The sequence below is a fragment of the Pseudopodoces humilis genome, chromosome 13, assembly GCF_049639895.1.
Source record: "Pseudopodoces humilis isolate 2021_Gansu_Grassland_sample_001 chromosome 13, ASM4963989v1, whole genome shotgun sequence".
Taxonomy (NCBI): Eukaryota; Metazoa; Chordata; class Aves; order Passeriformes; family Paridae; genus Pseudopodoces; species Pseudopodoces humilis.
Window position 1 is genome coordinate 3,948,740 of NC_142212.1, and position 19,682 is coordinate 3,968,421.

General features: G+C 41.7%; 2 protein-coding genes across 6 annotated transcripts in view; one reads left to right on the forward strand and one right to left on the reverse strand.

The window, feature by feature from the left end:
• Positions 1-14,722, forward strand: part of CENPP (centromere protein P) — a 111,670-nt gene extending 96,948 nt beyond the window's left edge. For all 4 annotated transcript variants that reach the window (XM_088062090.1, XM_088062088.1, XM_014251586.2 and 1 more), the window contains exons 7-9: positions 12,568-12,647; positions 14,039-14,130; positions 14,370-14,722. In XM_088062090.1, the coding sequence (XP_087918216.1) occupies positions 12,568-12,647; positions 14,039-14,130; positions 14,370-14,488 (291 nt within the window). In that variant the 3' untranslated portion in view covers positions 14,489-14,722. The remainder of the gene's footprint in view (positions 1-12,567; positions 12,648-14,038; positions 14,131-14,369) is intronic.
• Positions 14,514-19,682, reverse strand: part of IPPK (inositol-pentakisphosphate 2-kinase) — a 49,705-nt gene continuing 44,536 nt past the window's right edge. For both annotated transcript variants that reach the window (XM_088062086.1, XM_005522210.3), the window contains 3 exons: positions 19,291-19,393; positions 18,736-18,815; positions 14,514-17,738 (listed from right to left, as the gene is read on the reverse strand). In XM_088062086.1, the coding sequence (XP_087918212.1) occupies positions 17,513-17,738; positions 18,736-18,815; positions 19,291-19,393 (409 nt within the window). In that variant the 3' untranslated portion in view covers positions 14,514-17,512. The remainder of the gene's footprint in view (positions 17,739-18,735; positions 18,816-19,290; positions 19,394-19,682) is intronic.

Below are 19,682 nucleotides of genomic sequence, written 5' to 3' on the forward strand. Positions count from 1 at the left end.
AAATGGAACCTTATCTGCATAATGGCCAGACCAAGCAGGACAAGAGCAGGAATAGCCTTCTCTGAGGCAGTGGATGGCAGGTGTAGCCTGGCTTAGCAGGGCAGAGGGAATCATGTGTTCAGGCAGGCACTGAAAATTTCCCGTGCTGCTGGAATTACCTCCCGACCTTTCGGGAGCGTGCTCAGGAGCTCGGGCAGGTGAGCGAGTCCAACCCACTGCTGGGAGCAGGGCAAGGCTGAGGCCACAGCAGGGCCTTGTCCTGCTGCTTTTGAAGGGCAACGACAGAGACAACTCCTCTTGGCTGCCCACATCTCATTATTTGCTTTACTTTCTATTCCTTTATTCCCTTTGCTCCCCTTTCACCCTCACAAGTTCTTTTCTCAGCCACTTCAAAATATGCAGGCTGCCAAGGTTTACAGCTTCCCTACTGATGCTGTTTTGCACACTTTATAACTTTATTTAATAATTACAATCTGGTTGACCTATCATTACTTCCTTGAGCATCAAAGGAAAACAGATACTCCCCGTCCTCCCTTTTTAACTCTGCAATATTCTACTTTTGCATGTTATAGCCTGATTAGGAGCACCACAGGGCAGTGGCCACCTGCATATACAGAATTTTCCTTTCTGTATCTCTGTCCTGAAACCCTCTGTGATATCTCCCTTGTGGTGCCACAGGTGAGCAGTAGCCACATGAAGACCTTTTATAATTTAATATGCTTGCAAAATATCCATTTCCTTGGGGAACCCCAAACCACTGTACTTGTTACCATCTCACCTGGCACCAGGAGTACATGCTATAGCTTTAAATGTTCCACAGTCATCCTTATTTTTAACAGTTTTCTCTCACATTATATCATTATTAAATATTTAACTTACGCCTCCTGGCTTGCTGTGTTATTTACAGAAGGGCTGTGTTGAAGTTGGATCTGTTATTTAATTAAAACACTGATCAAAATATTATTTCCATGAGTCAAAAAGACACACCCATGTTCAAGAATGTGAGGTTATTTCTGCTCTGTTCAGGAATTAGAAGGGAAAAAGACAATACTGAAAATTACAGCAGCAGTTTTTTTAACCTTCCAATGAAATATAAGAACAGAATGACTTTTAAATTGCTTTACTCTTAGTTGTCACGATGAGTCCATGTAGTTGCTGGCTGGTTTTGATCAGAGAGAAAGATGGAATCCTAAACTTTGCAATTATCCATGTGGTTTGCTTTTTTTAAAATCAAACACACAAGTTTATAGTTATTGGAAAAAAGTAGCAATGGGGAAAAAAATTTATGACTGTTAAAGTCAGCACAGAACATGAGATGGAGAATTTGGGATTGGCAGTACACTGCATTTCTGAAACCTGTACCAGTTACTGCATTCCTTCTGTAATCAGTGGCCATGGATATACTTATGGAAAAAAATATAGGACAAGACAAAATACTGCTGGTAAACCTTGAGATATTAAACACATATTTTCATCATGTATTTAAAAATATTAACAGTACATTGCAAAAAGCATGGAGTACGTCATTAGGTGGGAATAAACCTAAATTTGCAATGGGGGATGTGTGTGGCTGGGATCTATTTACATTTTAAAAAACTTCATTTTCAACTGTAACTGCATCTCAATTCCAGTTCTTTACTGCAGTGAATAGAATATTAATATTCATTAGTATAACTTTCTGAGGACACTAATTATTGCCACAACTCATTGCCTCTTGTTTAGGTTTCTGTTCAATCCCACAGCATCAGTTTTAATTTGTGGTGTGTTTTTCTCAAATTGTATCTAAAATGGCAGTGACCAGACAGAGTAATTTTCAGTAATTTGTAAAGCCTTTCTTCAGAGCTACCTGAAATTTAAGCTTTTACATATTGCCTCTATGTGCATCAGTGAAGAAATTTAGTGGAATTTTTATTATAACATTACCTAGAGCTGTTCACTTTGGTGTTTCAAAGAAAGTTGCTCATCTTGAAAAAACACAGCTTTAAAACCCTGGCCATTGTAAGGATTTGTGGAAGATTTCCCCTGTCCTCCTGCCTTTCTCTCAAATAATATCACTTCTTTTTTGAGGTTCAGATCGTGACACTTCCCTATGTAATGGGGAGTTGTGTTTCAGCTATTTGCTGAGTCATGTTTTTCCAAAATACTCAACTCAGCACATCTTCTGTGTGTCTGAAACAGAACAAAGAGCTCAGCTTGGGGCTTGGTTTCTCTCCTGTGCCAGTATTGAGCATTCTTACTCATCAATAAAACTTGGAGGTTTCCAGCTTTTTTTCTAAAATAATTGTGTTTTGCAGCAGTTGTTCAGTTTCTAGCGTGAGCCATAACCCTCCTGTAGATTTTCATTGGTGTCATTGCCTCTCAGACCCAGTTCAATTTTTTCAAAAGGCAGTTACATCCCACCAGAGCAAAGGAACAGCATTTCTCTTAAATAAGGATTAGGCTATAATGAACAGATAGAAAATTCTGTGTTTTAAATAACAGTATCTAGAAACATATAATTTATATATAGGAAATAGTGAAAAAATTGAACATAGAAAAGTCTGCATTTTAAATATATTAATTATAGAAAATAAGAGTATGTAATTATTTTAATGGCCTTTCTCTATTTGTTTGCCCTTTTCATCTGGTTTCCATTCTTTTCATCATGCTTGGTTGCACTTTCCATTTCCATATAAAACGCTATGTACTTCTCTAAAAAGTGAATGCATCTGTTTTTTAAAGCTTCTCTTGTGCACTGTTGTCATCTCAGACTGTATCAGAACTGACATGTGAAAATTCAACTTGATCTTACAGATAAAACCAGTGGTTTAAGATGCCAGCAGGGAGACAGGGCTGGGTTCCTGTGACTTGCTACTGATATCCCTGTTGTTTGGGGCTTCAGATGTTTTTCCTTTGGTTTTAAACTCAAGCAGGAATTAGTAACAGGATGCCTCTCCACTGAGAGACTGTCTCAGAAAGGAGATGTAAACTGAGGACACAAATATTTTGAAGCATTTTAGTCAAAACGAAGGATTTGTTGGCAGCTGGGACAAGAAGACACTTTGAGGACAATAACAAAGTTTTCTTGTGGTTTCCTTTTAGATTTGAAAATTAGTTGTCTTTGCCTGTTGATTCATGTTTTTCCCATTACAAACAGTAGCATCAAATGATTTGTTTGGGTGAATTAGTGGACAATGGCAAAAATTATTTGTACAGCAGTTCTGCAGCTACCAGTGAGAGTCTGAAGGGGCAGAATGGCCAGATGTGTGTGTGTATGTACAGGTATCTCATTTTTTAATGTAACTGTTAATACCATATTGGTATTTTTGATTATCATCTTTCCAGAGATTTATAATTCCACAGTGCACAAAATTCAGAATTGACTACAAGTTCAAAACACCCGTAAAGTGATTAATTATGTTTGCTTTAAGAACTGACTGGCATTTATGGCCAAACTTCGGCAACTCCAAACAAACAGGAGCTGTCTGTCTCCTGATACTCCAGCACAGTTCCCCCTGTGTCATCTTCCAAGAGGGAAATGTTAAAAACAAAAAAAAAAAAAACCTCTGAACAGGTTATGTTTTTCTGGATGGCTCTGTGTATGGTTTAGAAGCATGTCTTGTTGAAGGAGAACATTGGCGTGGTTTGGGTTTTTCCCAAGATCAGACAGACTTTGCCAATTTACATTTTTATTATGATTTCTCTCTGTTCTTCACATTAAATGTTGTGTGTTCCCTTTCCTTTGGGAACTGGAGGAATCATCAAATGACTGGAGAACAAGAAGAGTTATTTCTGAAACACTGAGTTTTGTTTTCATGATACAAGATGAGAAGTTTGGGGCTGGGGACAGAGATGGATTCCCTTGTAATTCCTGTTGTGCCAGCACATCCCACGTGCTTGACCATCCCAGCTTCCCTCTTGGACTATCCCTGTGGAAATGCTTGCACAGGCTTTGATATCAATGATCCCTGTGGGTCCCTTCCAACACCGGATATTCTATTTTTCTATTCTTTATTTGCTACTTTTTCTATATTTCATGGCCTTTACTTCTATTACACAACATGAATTGTCCAAGGTGGAATAAACTGATTTTGTTTCAGCAAGTTGGGATGTTTTATAAGGTCCATTCACAGCAAGTATTTTGGTAACTGAGTGGTATTTTTGTCTCATGGGAATTAGCAAGAAAGATCCTGTGAGTTAATCAGGACTGAACAGTTAGACAATAATTCTGAATTCATAGGGGTATGCTAGAGATCAGAAATGTGATTTTGGAGGTCTAGGAGCTGTACAGCTACAATTGGAATTATTTTAAGAGGTTTTAGGAGGCACAAGTATGTGCATAGTCTAGACAGTGCTACTTCTGCACTGGCAGGGGCAGCTGCAAGAAATGCAGGAGCTGAGTCCAAAACAGGGAGGGAGAAAAAATAGGAAAAGCCAAAGGTGAAGAATATGCTGGAGGTCTCAGATGTTAGAGCTCAGTGTGTTTGGGAAGAGTCATCCAGAGGTCTTTCTACAGTGGAAAAATTAATATTGAAGTAATCCAGAACTCCATTTTAAATAACATTATGGTGCTTGCCTGTCTTCTCGAGTTTTTGCATGGGATTGTCTTTGGTTCCTGCTGTGGGACTCAGCCTGGGTTTGGGAATGGAAGCCTGAGTGTTACAGCCTCATCTTTTTATATGAGCTGGGGTTAACTCCACATTTAAATTCTGGGAATGGAAATCTTCCTTTTGTCTGTTGCTTTAATTTCCTTTTTCTTGAACTATTTTTACACGAGAGGGTTGAGGTCTCCTTCCTCAGATCCATCTGTGTGAAAGGCTGGGAAGGGTTGGTGCTCCAGGATCCAGGCTGCAGCGGGCATTATTCCACAGCTTTGAGGACAAATCTCCTGCTTAGTACACAAAGAAAACTTTAAACATTCACCATGTTTGCACACAGGAATGTTTGGGTCACTTTACTTCTTTCTAGCTTTAAAAACACAAGAGAACTAAACCGATTGCTTGGGAAACCGAAGGAAAAAGAGAAAATTTTAGTAGTAACTACTTTCCTTTCAGCTGGGCTTCTACCAGAACTAAACATATTGTTACCAAGAGTTTTGAAATGTTTCTGCAAGGCCAGCAACTGAAACTGAAATTGTGAAATGCCTCAAGTTTGCATTGAAAGTGAATGAATTGCACTGGCAGCTGCTGTTGGTATTAGCAGTGCTCTTTGTGTTGTTGCAGTACCTAAGCAATAAAACAAATATTTATCCACACGCATCACACAACATTCCTGGGCAGTGCAACTTTGGCCTTTATAAACCAAATAAAGTAGAGCATAAGGAGATGTTTTTGCCTGGCAGCTGCCTGTGATTTCTCCTCCTGGATACACTAAAGAATTCTCCTTACTGCCGTGAATTCTTTTCTACTCGCCAGTACATAGATATTTGAGTCAAAAGCCAACTTGTTGTGAGAGATTTGATCAAAAGTATAGCATAGTTTGCACACATATAGTGCTACAAGTTTTCAGTGTTCCTTTTTTTTGCTTCTATTTTGGTTTTTTGGGGAGGTTTTGCAGCTTTCTTGTGGAATTCATTGAGTAGATCAAAGTTTGAGGACAGTTGACCAATTTTGCAAGCCTGTTATTTACCAGTGGATTGCCACTTTACACTCTCACACATACAATAATTATAAATTGGTGAATCTCTTCTTGCAGATGTTTGTGTCTTCTCAAGAATATTTACTGTGTCCTTGTTCGTGCTAAGGATGCGTTTGGAAATCTGAAATGTCGTGTTGTTGACAGCCAGATCTAAAGGGCTGTATTTGGGCATGACATGAAAAGAATTCAATGGGTTTAAAGCTTTCAAGGGCTTTTCAGCTGGACCCGTTCCTGCTCCTGTTGATAGCAACAGGCACTTCAGCACTGCATGTTAATATTTATTTTCACATGAGCAGCTGATAATTGTAAATAACCAGAGAAATGAAAGCTACTGGGTGGCAAATTTCTGTGGAGCCTGTCCAAAATGTAATGCTTTGTAGAACCATTAAAAGAGGATGGGTGTCTTGTGGGAAAGATTTCAGTGTATCTACAGTGTATGTTTTATAGAAAACACAGGTCTACAGGTAAAGCTTCACTTTTTATCTAATGCAGATGTTAAAATTTTTATAAAGCTCAATAGAAGGAAGAATAGGAAAAATATAGGAAGAGTAATAGAAATACTGCAGAGGTTTTTGTGTAAGGAGGATGCACATGGACATACCTGTGTATGTTTAAGGAAAAAGCTGATTCTTCTGGAGGCTGGGTGAGTGATTCTTGTACACATTCAGGAGTTGTGCTGTGGACTTGGCAATTTGTCACTGATAGCAAATCTAGGTGGAGCTAAAAACTGGAGCACAGCTTTGAGTGCAAGTCCCACAGGAGGTTTTTGGGTTGTTTTGTGCCAGCCCAGGTTCCTCCTTTGTGACTGGTGTGCAGTGAAGGTCAGGGCACAGCTGCTCCTTAGGACACCAGCAGGACAGCACAGGGAGATTTTGGCCAAACTCCCTCTGCTGTGGGACAATTTGCTCTAAGTGATTGACCTCTCTATCAGTTTATAACTCTTAGTGAGAAATGAAAATGGTATTTTGGATGGTCCAGGTGGATCTATGACTACACCTGTCTTTTCCAAGTAAGATAAATTTGCCCACATTGAAGCAAATAAGTCTTCAGACCTTTGAGAAAGATTTAAAAACCACAGCAATAAATGATGAACATAAGCTGAGTACCTTGTCTAAAAACTCTTTTTAATCACACCCTTTTAAAAGTAAATGCCTAACCTTGAGCTAATTTAGATGAACTAGATGCTCTTCATTGTGTCCTATGGTTTATTTTTAAAATTAATCTGCCTACTTAGGAAAAAACTAACACAGCATTAGAGCCAAGTAATTAACTAAATTCAGATGCTTTTATTTAGATGATGTTTAAATTGTACTGTCTGGATGAGCTTGATAATGTAAACTGTACAAAAGCAAGTTGGGCCACATTTGATAATCAACTTTTCTGGGGTATTTCAAATCCAAATTCTTTATGCAATTCTGGATCCTTTTCTTAAGACATCGAAAAGGCTTAGAGAGAATCTTGCAGCAACTTCAATACAGAAAAAAATAAAGATCCATGAGGTCTCTTACTTCTGTTGTAATGGAAGAAAACACAAACTTGGCTTAATTTCTCTCCTAAAAATGCCTTCCCTACAGTCTGCTTCCTTCAGATTATTAAAAATTTGGCTCACAATTCTTTCTTCCCAAATTGTTGATACTTCATGCTGCTCTGCAATATGACATCTTTTTTCCTTCCATAATTTTTCATCTCTGTATTGTCCTTGGCTGCTCATCATCCCTTGCTAAATTAGACATCTCTGCTGACTTCCACACCGTGCCATTTATAAAGTTTATCATCAAGAAATATGTAATTATACCTAGCTGCAGAGGGAGGGCAGGGGACTCAAAATACAATAGAACGAGAACTAATGTGTCGGTGAAGTTGTGGAGGAAGAACAGAACTGCTGAGCTCTGCTGGTTTTCTGTGTATTTCCACCAAAATAAATGTCATGGGGCAGTGACAGTGCTTTCCCACAACATCCCAGTGAGTTCCTGTGCCCTGGGCTTGGAGCTGGGCCAGAAGGTGGCTCCACAGCCAACTTAGTGTATTTTAAAGCTTGAATAAAATGCCAAAAAAAACCCCAAGAATTTTAAGCTAGAAGAATGTGGGGCTTAAAACATTCATGAACTAGTGAAGATCTTTTACCTTGATCATTTTAAAGAGAAGTACTGGAGAGAAGATTTGTCTTTTGCCCAGCAAGAAAAAAGTGAAGAAAAAGTATCTGCAGCCTCTGTGTTCCCTGTTTATGATCTATCCCTTCCTGTTCTTCCTGAGGGTTTGTGTTCATTTAATTCTATTTTTCCTCACAAAAATAAACCTCCAGTATGTATTTTAATTTATTCTCAGTCTGCTGTAATTAAGTTGCAGATAAACACACGGTTGCCATATGACAAAGTGATATTGAAAGGAAATGAGACACAGAATTTTGTGTACTCAGGTCTTGGTTATGCTGGGTTGGCTCTTCTGTAGACCTACAGCCTAGATCCAATTAGGAAAATACAAAAATTATGGAAAATTATTGGTCACATTGTGAGCATAGTGACAAACTGAATCATGGCTGAGTCACGCACAAAAAATAATAATGTTATGGAAATATGGAAGGAGGAAAATAAGTGGCAGTGAAAATAGAGCAGGGGCCAAAAAAGAGAAGCTGTAATCAAGGGAAAAGGAAAGAAAGAACAAAGCAGAGAGATTTCACTGGCAATGAGTAAAGGCCACTGGATTTGGGGCTGGTGGTCAGTGGCTTCAGGTACTTGTGCAGAACATTGACTAATCTACAAGAGGAAGCTGCAAGATGGAATCTTAGCAAAGGCATCAGTCACAGATCTGGGCTGATAAAAAGGCCTGGTCTGAAACTAGGTGGGTGCAGAGCACTTTTTATCCAAGTAACCAACCAGCTGTGCCTGTGCTACAGGAGGGAGCCAGACGTGTCCTGAGCGTGGGAGAGATTCTGGTAAATGTTTGCAAGGATTTGCCCTGTCCAAGGTGACGTTCAAACTGTTATTTATAAAATCCCTGGATGGCTGGGGTTGGAAGGGACCTTTAAAGATCATCTCATCCCACTGTCCCAAGCTGCTCCAAGCCCATCCAGCCTGGCCTTGGGCACTTCCAGGGATGGGGCAGCCACAGCTGCTCTGGGCACCCTGTGCCAGGGTACCCCCACCCTCACAGGGAACAACTCCTTCCCAATATCCCATCCATCCCTGGTTTCTGTCAGTGGGAAGCTATTCCCTGTTTTCCTGTCACTATTTGCCATTGTCAGACTTTCTTATAGGCCCTCAAATCTGCTCCCAAAATTCTCCTTTCCTCTCCTAAAAAGTGAGACTTGTGTGCTGTTGTGTCACTTGCGATTTTAATTTTAAAAGCAGAGGACTGAGCATGGGGGGTGGGCTGGGACTGCCACGGGGACAAAACCACTTCATCATTTTAGAGAAAACCACTTTGTTCTCATGTTCTTCTCGCCCTTGGTTCTGCTGGCGCCGGAGGTTTGGGTGATTGGCATCACAGGGATCACCAGCAGGACTGGTTTGCTTGAGGAACTTTCCCTCATGATGGGAAGACGGGAGCTGTATTTATTCTGAGACTTAATTACGAGTGGTGAAGCTTCATAAATCCATTCTGAAAATGCAGTGTTTCTATGGGGTGTAATTTAGTTGAAGGGTGAAAGTGCATTATTATCTGTTCTTGGTTACAGTTCCTTTAGTTGCACAAAATGAGAAACTTCCACTTTCTAAATGTGCCTTTATTGCTTTAGTGAAATTCATTTAAAAAATTACTGGTGTTATGTCAGTGTTGGGATTTGAGGTCTTGGTGCTCCCAGCCATGTATGATTTCAGTGGATGATAACGTGGCCTTAGCTGAGCAAACCATACAGAGAAATCACCCAAATCAGAGCCCAAGTGGAGCCTCCTGGGCAGATTTAGAAATTGCTTCTCCCTATAGGAGAGCTCATGGTACCATAACTCTTTATTTATGTCCTTCTTCCAGAACAGCAAGTTCCGAATTAGCAGTAAAAGGGACCTGTTCCAGCTGGGAGCAGTCGTGTGTTCTTGCTAAGTGGGACAGAAGCAAATTTATCTGCTTTTATCTGGCATCTCCCTTGCCAATTTTGCTTTGCATTTGTAGCTACAGCTCTTAAGCTGAACACATTTATAACATTTTCCTTAGCAGAGATTTTGTGTGCAGAAAATTGCAATGCAGCTTTAAACAGCTGCAGAATAATATATTTTGTTGAGAAATAGCTGCTACAAGTGTATTCCCTGGGATGGCTCCACGTGTGTATAAAATCTGTCATGGGAGCAGGGGAAAGCTGTGCATTCCATCACCACGGTCCCTTTGTGGTTTGAGACTATTCTGTTCGAGACAAAAGTTCCCATAAGATTCCCTGCTTGGACTCCTGAAGGAGCTGGAAAAACGATTTCCGTCTAGGAGTAATAATAGCTTGGACTTTTGGTTTTGATCATAAGCTGACATTTAAAAGTCATCTGAGGAAAGATATTTCTTGATTAAAGTCAGGTTTTGCTTAATGCAGTTGTAGCTGATCCTTCCCATCTGCTATCATGTCTTTGATGGGATCTCTTTCCCTTGCCTTGGGTCTGGTTTACAGGATCCCTCAGGAGTTCCTGACTTTCCCAAGAGACCTTTCAGTGGCTCAGCTCATCCTGCTACTCTGGTTTGCTTGCTCAGCTTTGCTTTTCCTCAAGGAAAAAGTTGCTCACCAGAGAAGATGATGTGGTAATGTACCCACAGAGCGTTTAGAATTGGGGATCTGTCCATGCTCATCCCTGTGCCTCGTTGTTCAGTCACCTGCCGTGTTTTAACTGTGGGATTCAGAACCTGTATTTTCTGTGTGGAATATTAGAGGCAGATTGTGTGACTGCATTTCCCAGAGTTCATTCCTGGAATTGTCAGTGTTTAAGGCTGCTGCTTGATCCTGGGTGTGGTAGTTTTGCTTCCTGCTCCCACTGGGCATTGGTGGAAGGTGGGAATGGCAGCCAGGATCCTCGCACGGATCTGCGCCGGGGCTGCCTCAAGCCGCTGCCAGGACTCGGGTTATAGCAAACAGGGACGTAGGTAGTTGTGGTTTTGTGGATAGCTAAAATATGACCTTTCCCACTGCAAAGCTGGATTTTATCCCAAATCCTGTGAATTTTGCACAGGATTGGCTTCTCTCAGCATTCAGGTTGGTTGCCAGAGCCCCGGCACTGAGGGAAGGCACAGAACGGCCCTCGCTGTGTGCAGAACTCACCTGGGCTCCCTCTCCCAGGTACAGGGAAGCTTTTCCACAGAAAATCATACACTGGATTTCCTTGAGTTGCCTCTGGCTTCCATAGAGCATAAATACCCCACACACAGGATATTTACAGGGGGGAACGTGTCCGTCACGGCAGCTGCAGAGGAACTCCTGAGACAGCCCCTGGGAGCATTTCAGTTTTGGCAATTGTAACTCTTACCTGGTTCCTCTGACCTGGTTTCTCTGGTGGATCCCAAATGTCTGGGTATGGGCAGATGCAGTGTGACTCAGTGTTTAGCTATGGGATACTTGGGATCCCTTGTAAATGAGGGATGCCCCAGCTGAGTTCCAGGTAGAAGCTAATCCTGCATTCCCAGTATCTACAGCCTGGAGCTGAAGGCTCGTTCAGTCCTCCCTGGCCTCTGACACCAGGCAAGGAGAGGCTCATAATGGAAATCAGGCATGGGTTATTGGAGGAGGAAAGCCTGGAAAACTTGTTTTGTTATCAGAGGGGCATAATTCCACAGGGAGTAAAGCTGGAAGAGGATCCCTGCTCTGCCGGATGAGTGACCTTTGATCAGCCACACTTCTAACACTGTAACGGCCCTGCTCAGTGTCCTCCCTTCTGTGTCTGTGTTCCCAGGATAGATCATGGTTGTTATCCTCACAGTAAATACAGTGCTGGATACTGGGTAGAAATTAAAATGAGCAAATTCCATGTGTTTTATGTCATTTGGCATCCTGCACAGCCCCCCTTCAGTTTGTCAGAAATTCCTAAACCAGAGCAAGGTCACATCTGGTAGCAATTTTGCTCTGCCAGATGAGGCGTAATCCCATAAAACCAAACTCATTTTCTCCAGTGCTGCTCAAAGCTGAGCTCTCCTGCTCCTTTTCCATAAGACCTGCTGCTTGTACTGGGAGCTCTGTGGAATGATTCAGGCTGGGAGACTTTTCACACTTTATAAACTGCAAGGTTTGGAACACAGCTTTGTGTCCAGCACACGAGGCAGGACAAGCAGGGCACAGCCCTGGAGTCTGTGGCTCCATTCCATTTCCTTTTCCAGCAGCACGTCCCTGCTGGATGCTATTCCTTGGTGCTGGGTGTCTGTGCATCCCCTCATTCTCTGGGTAACCTGGCACCTGCAGGATCCATACAGAGCCATGAGTTCTTTCACATGCTTTTAAAATAGCTCTAAAGTTCTGGGGCTTTCACAAGGCACATCAATCACATCAGATTGACTAACAAAGTAATGGAGCAACCATCAACCTTTGCACATTGTAGTAACTGAAAATAATTCCCAGAAACATGGGATTTTAATATGAGCCAGTATTTTTATGTTTGATGATGTTACTGTTGTCCCATATTTTGCTAACATTGGTTATTTTGGCATCTCATTGCCTTAATTACTCTTTCAAAGCCTTGTGTGGAGCTTGGTGTCCACCTCAAACTAGAGCGTACCAGTGACGTGTCATCACTCACAGAGGCAGGGGGGTGACAGGGTGATGTATTATAAGATGTTATTAATCCAATTACTGAACTTAGTTAAATTAAAAATGTTTTTTCAAGGTTTCTTGGGTTTTATATAAGAATCTCAAAAAAAAATAAACCAACAAGTCAGAATTTCAGAAAGTATTGTTAGTCTTAACTTAGTGCAATCCACTGTGACTGGGGAGCACTGGGTAGGAACCACCTTATCTGCTGTGGTTTTTATGAACCAGTTGAATCTTTTTGTTCACAGGCCAAGTATCCTGACATTGTGACCCTTCCAGAAGGACTGCTGGGAGATTTTATCATTCTAAAGAACCCCAAAATTTCTGGGTAAGCCAATAAATGCATTTCTGTATTTACACAGGTGAGGAGTTACACAGGCCTTCCTGTAAGAGATGTTCCATCTCTCATTTGGGATTTTCAGCAGGGGAAAAAAAAAATCCTTACAGTTAAATGTAAGATGGTGCAACTGTCACTGTCAAAAATTCTGTAAGGGGCATGAAAAGTAATTATTTTGTGATGGGACCAGACTGTTCCCTTCTCCTGTTAGACTTTGCTTTGACATGCTTTAATTTATATGGAAATAAGACACAGCTCCCTTCATTATGTTTGTGTGTAGAACTAGCAAACAAACTAACAGATGATGCTGTTTCATTCAGCCAGACTTGCCCTATAAAACTAAATGCTTTATCTTAGGGATGCAGGAATGAATTGTCCTTTGGCTATCCCAGATAGGGAAGAACTTGCTTTATTTTACAGTTTCTCCTCTGGTGCCAATTCCATTACCCTCATTCCCTCTCCACCACAGTCATGAAACACTGGAATATAAAAGTGATTTCAGTGGCTTGGTAGAAAACAGCCTGCCATAGAAATTTGTTTGCAAAATGCCAGAACAAGCTGTGCACAAATTCACAAAGGATTTGTAAAAATGAAGTGGCAAAAGGCCGATAAATCACATTGGAAGGGAACTCTTAGAGTCATGATGGGTTGAACACCATTGAGAAAGGGACCTTCCTCCTCACACCGACTCGCTGTGCAGACCAGCTCTGGATTAGGAAAGCCTTACCCTCCAGTAAGGGACTTGAGGGTTGGAGGGAACAAAGGGAGCTGTAAAGCAGCAGCTCTGCTGTGGATGTTGTTCTGGACTCTGCTCCTGCCTCGCTGTTGCCTGGGGATGGTGCAGTGATCTCGTCCCACTGAAAGCTGTGACTGGCCTTGCACAATCACCAACACTATTCCTGAAGAAGTAATGATGGTGTTACGCTTTATTTCCCTTTTTAATTAAAAGCAAAGGAATGTAGGCCTTGGACAGATGTCTACCTGCCATCAGTCTAAAAAGGCCATGAGTAGCGGGGCAGCCCTTATGCCAAGCCCAGCACATCACCATTTATGCAAAAACTTCTGAAACAAGTTTCCTGTTCTCAGCACCTGATCCTGAGAGTAGGTATTACATGAGGGATAGAAACAGGGGACACTCAGTGCTCTCCTTTGCTTTCCTCTCATTTTTACTGCACTGTGCAAATCTGGATGTAGCCAGAACCCTTCCTTGTCTTTGGACTGATGTGTTCCTGAATCCTGAGATGGTTCCTTGCATTACATGAGGTGAATGTTGTTGCAGAGTACAAGGTTGAGCCTCACGCCTGCTGCACTTTCTGCTTTGAAGGAACCTCAAAGACAGTACCTGGTTAACCTGAACTGCCTTTCCTGTGCACCTTGTACAGGTTTGAATTGATGATTGTCTGGAAGATCCATCTGGATAAAGAAGGGACCACGACACCTGTCCTGGATCTTCTGCCCAAGGCACCAAAGCAAGGTAACCTCAGTCACTTCAGGGACTGTTCCTGAGCTGCCAGGCCCTGGTTTTGGCCGTGAAACTCCAGCTCCCAGAGCCCAACCAGACAAACCCGCCCCAATTCAGCAGCAGCTACACTTCACCTCCTGTGTAATCTCCAAGGGCTCACAAACCCTACAGCTATCCTGCTTTTACCCACCTGCTGTCAGCACTGCTGCAACTCTTGGAAAATAACCTGCACTGCTCTGTTTCTCCTGCAGTCCTGGAGCAGAGGATGAGTGTGGAGAGCATCCCTGGCAGGTTCCGGAGCGCGCTTCGGCTCTTCGGGATCGAGGCAGCCATCGAGAACCTGATCAAAGTGGTGGGCTCAGAAAAATGAATGCCAGCATTACTTACACCAGGCAGCAATTTCAAAAGTAGTTTTAATTAAGATATTGTGTTACACAGTCTATAATTTTATTGAATATAAACATTAAGTTATTTTCCATTTAGAAACCATACTCATAAAACATGCTATCTGTACAATTATGGCACGTTATATATAAATTGTCATGACATGAAAATAAATACAGCCATTTAAATACAAAAATGCCAAATAAAATAGTTACATGTACAGAGTGATTTCATTATAAATTTATCTTTCTGAATCATCAATGTACCAGAGTGGTTTATCTTCTTAACATTTTCTAGATACCTGGAAATTGTTAAAAGATCATGCACTGTCAAAATCAAGTCCATAAAAATCCATTTCATTTCACAGCTCTGTTAAAGTACAGTGATTTTAAAATGACAAGAGAACAGTAAGAGACTCCTAGAACAAAGAGTTAAATAGTTTACTCATTAAATTAGGGTCGAAGAAGACAATTTGAAGATTTCAAAGACGTAACAATGCTAAAAAACCCAAAGGTAACTGTATGAAGTAACTTTGTTCCACGAGGTGAGTGTTGAAACAGCGTTAATCTAACCCAGAGAGGCCCATGACACCCCTGGGAACAGGTGAGTCACCTCCTGCCCACTGCAGCACCTCCTTTGCATTTCTGACTTCCATGAGGAAATTATGGTAACACATTAGCCAAGCATCACCTTTCACACATTCATCCCTGAAGACACAAAACAAATCAGACCAATGGCTTGCCTCTCCCTTCCTTTCTATCAGATGTGCCATGAGCCCATCTGGGAACTCTGTGTTTCCAGGAGCTCCTGCTCTGCACTAGCCCTGCACCCCAACCAAAGCGATGTGACTGGAAGTCAGGAACTTTTCAGGTGGGGAGTAACAGTTCCTGGAACCAAGAGCCCAAACCCACAGCTCTGGGATCTCATGTGATAAGAGCCCCCCTTTCCAAGGCCAGAGCAGCTGGAGCCCCCGGCAGCACAACTGCCCACTCCATGCAGCACTGGGAAAAGAGGTGGAGAAATCTGAACTAAAGCAACACTATGTTTCTAATCCCATAAATGTAATAATCCAGTGTTTGATCACTGAAATGGTCTCTCACTGTTACGGTAGATTAGGAAAAACTGACAGACCAGAGCCTAGTTTCTGCCAGACTCAACAGCTGAGCAACACCAGAGATTGGGTTCTGATCAATGGAACTCTCTGTTAGATAAGGCAGGCTCATTTTAAGTTTGGAATCCAGTACACAGGCAAAATCCATTCCTTCTTCTCCACTGACATGGAAGTGGTTGGGCTGGTTTTGTGTAACCTTTAGTTCAGTTCATCTTTAGCTCCCTCCTCCTTGCCTGAAAACAAAACTGTTTGCTCAGCACAGACACTGCTGTTTGCATATGAAATATGTGTAAAGTTACAGCATAAAAACCTGGAAACTTCCCAGCCGTGCAGGGTCCTTCCTTCCTTCTCTTTCTAATAGCTGGAGGGTTTCTGGATTTAGAAGTAGCTCTCTCCCCTCCAGGTTTTCTTTGGGAAGAAGGGGTTATTCCTGCTGCCAGCTCATTGCACTGTTGTAATCTCAAATCTCAGGCCCTGCCCCAAAGGGCTCCTGGCACTGGATGCCAACACTGACAGCTCAGGTCTCTGGCACAGGGGTAGTGGTGGCTCTGTGTTTCACATTTCTTCCTTGAATTGTGCCAAGGTACAGGGGATCCTATTTTTGAATTTCAGATAAAGTGGAACAATTCAAAGGTTACACTGAGGTCCCAATATAAATCTGTTTTTAGGAGTTAAGATACATGACCCTGAACACCATTACTGGTAAACACAGGCTGTATCCAGGTAAGAGCTGTTCACTGGGGCTGGAGGAGCATCTCTGCACCATTCAGGGGGTGTTGTCCTTGAGGGAAAAGGAGCTGCAGATTTTCTCACTGTACCCTCAGGTTTGGCCATACCCTTCAGTTCCAGCTCAGGATTTTCTCCAGGGATGGCTTTACTGCAGCACCTCCCCAGCCTTCAGCTGCACAGAGCACTGCTCATATGTAGCACTGACACAAGCACACCCTGGCACAAGAGTGACCCACTGCAGCTGCAGGAAAGAAAATGGGATTCTGTCACCTTTTCCCTGTGCCATTTAAAGCAAAAGAGACTGAAAGCAGCTGCTCATGCTAAGCAGTGTGAGGCATCAGTGTAAGAGTGCCAGTGTTTGACACTATCTGAAAGACCTGAAATTATCTGTAAAACTCAGAATATATTCTTATAGCTCAATCTAAATTAGGCAAGAGCGAGCTGTGATTTCACCTCCAATAGCAGCATATAAGATACAGAAACAATAAAAACCAGCATGGCAGGTGAGTTAAGCACAACTATTATGTAAAACTCAAGGTTGTTTACCTTAACCTTTGCACTTCATTTCAGAAGCTTTAGGTAGATACAAGGTGATCACATAACTTCTGGAGGCAGCCTGGTGTTCCTAGTCCATGCATTAGTACTTAAATGTTCTGCAGTGCCAGGGCAGTTCCACAGATCAGCCACTGCATGGTTGTATTTTCAGTGGAGTAATGCTAAAGTGTTGTATAGGTTTTGCCAGAGCACTCCCTCCTTTAGCAGGGATGAGGGAGACTCAAAGCACAGGCTCCAAGGCAATTCTCTTGTTAGTAATTAGGCTTTCTAAGTTAGTGCAATATTTCAGGAAACCTTTAAATTCTGTGCTCTTTCAATTCTAAGGAAGCAGACTTTGTATTAATTTGATCTGTCCTCTAGTTCCAAGGTATGGCACATTACCTGTTCTGTCACATTAAATACATTCATTAAGGTTATCTAGCAAACGTGTGGCTTACTGCTATCCCAGGTCTCTGAGAAGGCATTACCAATTAGAAATCATTTTATAAAGCAAAAACATTCACAGCTGAAAAATGCACTGAACACAATATAAAAGAAAAAATAATCACCATAACTGTATTCCAATAATCTTTCACTTTCTCATCTGTTTGAATAAAAATAACCTTAAGGGAATGGTTACACTTTATGGAGAACTAATGTGCAGTCTTCATTCTCCTTGAAGAGGTTGGACATAACTGGGTCCTCTTTGGCCTGTACATTCTTCAGGTAATAGTTGACTATTTCACCATCAAGTTTGTACTGGTGGGGGATGCTTTCATAGGGCTTCAGGTCCAGGTCCAGCACAGAAACAGAGAAGGTGAATCTGGATTTGGATGTCAGTACCACAGGTCTTTGCTCAGAGCTGGAAAATAAAACCACATTGCACATCTGAGTCATTGAAACCAGTATTTTTAATTTATGTGTCCCTTTACAGAAGTGACTCTAATGTTTATCTTAGAACTTTCGTGGGAGCCCAAGAAAATAAACTGCAGCTAACGTAGCACTTGGGAAACTATAGCTCCAGCTTTACCAGTCCTGATGGGGCCTTGCTGGCACCTCTTCCTTACATTTTCCTTTCAGCTTCCACACAGCTGAAGTCAAACATTACTCCCACTTACTGCATTTAGTAAATCTAAGCTGTTTCTAGGTGGTGCTTACAAAGCAACAGCCTTATTAACCAGCAACAGCAGAAAAGGGACTGCAACTCCTACTTAGGTTCAAGGTAATAAACATTCAGTATTGCTGTCCAGGCATGCTAAGGGATGGAGGAGTCTGAAGCCAGCCATTGCACAAGTCATGTCCATCACTAACACTTCACTGGAGAACTGCAGGACAAATGCAGAAAACAGCATTCTCTAAAAATAAAAGGGCTCTGGTGAAGCAAAGCCCCCTGCAGAAGAACAGATTAGCACTGCTGACACAAGCCAAAAGGGATAATATTGTGGCAAAGCCTCCTGCCTGACAGCCAAAGCTGTCACCTCTTGATTATTGCCTTGGTTTTATTCTAACTAGGCCATTAAAAGCAACTCAGTTTGAAAAGCTCTCCTATGAGAACACCAAGGCAGAAAAATTGTTCCTAGTAAAAACCCTCCAAAGTCAATGAGCAGTCAATTCCAAGTTTAAGAAGGGAATAAATATAAAATGTTGATCCTTTTGATCAACTTAAAACTCTTCAGAAAGAGACATTGGTCATAAATATCTTAAATCAGAACTATACTAAAATGCTCACAGCACTTTGGACACACACCCCACCCCCCCATCCCACACTTTTTTTAAGCAATTGAATGCCTGAACAGTACAAACATCCCAATTTCCAAACAATTTGAGCCATTCCAAAGCAGGTACAAGGCAGCCCTTACCATTCATCTTGAAGGCAGGGGGAAAGGGCAATCATGATGGAGCAGTCTTTAGCAGTCATTGCTATTCTGTACTGCTGCACCTATACAATAGAAAATAACACACATTTTCTCTTAGTTCGGTGTTTACCTGAGTAAAGCTTCCTGTTCCTTACAAAAAGCAGCACTGCACTCCCTGTATTGGTACGTTGGCACTTTAAGAGCTGGAAATTCTCTCTGTAACAGAAGGTTGGCAGGAACAGGTGCTTTTGCATCCTGTATAAGAATCATGTTTATTTCCTACAAATCACATTCCTAAAGGCCAAACAGCACCAGTTCCTGCAAGTGCTTCATCAGTCTAGAAAGCAAATAAGCAGTTTTATTTTTCTCACAGGAACTGATGCTACAAGCTTGTTTTTAACTGTTTCTGCTATAAAGACACACCCTGACACAATGAAGAACTTGAACTACGCAGAACCCAACAAGCCAGCAGTGTTATCCATCCATTATCCAGCCCTTTCAGTGAGACAGAGGTTAATTAACACTGACAGACCAAACAACCTCAAGAAGTTGAAGTACCTTTGTTAATGCAAATGCCACTGTCCCGTCATCTTCCAGGGAAAGGTCCAGCAGCTTCTCATAAAATGCTTCATTGTAAGGTCCATCTATCTGTAATGTACTTCTAAATAAATGTTAAAAGAAGATTTACAAGACAGCCAAAATACGTTGTGGTTTTCAGTGTGATCTTTCCTCAGCAGCCCAGAGCCCAACAACTCTGATAAATGTATTAACCCACTGCCAACCAACATTGCAACAGTGCCTGTTAGATCACTCAAGATTTGCTGCTGCTTAGGATCTAGGTTGTGTGGGGTTTTATAAACATGAATCATTCTTAATCCACTGCCATCTCTGTATCACTGCAAAGTTATGGGGTTTTTGCAAAAAAAATGGGTAAGTTTATAAATTTGTAG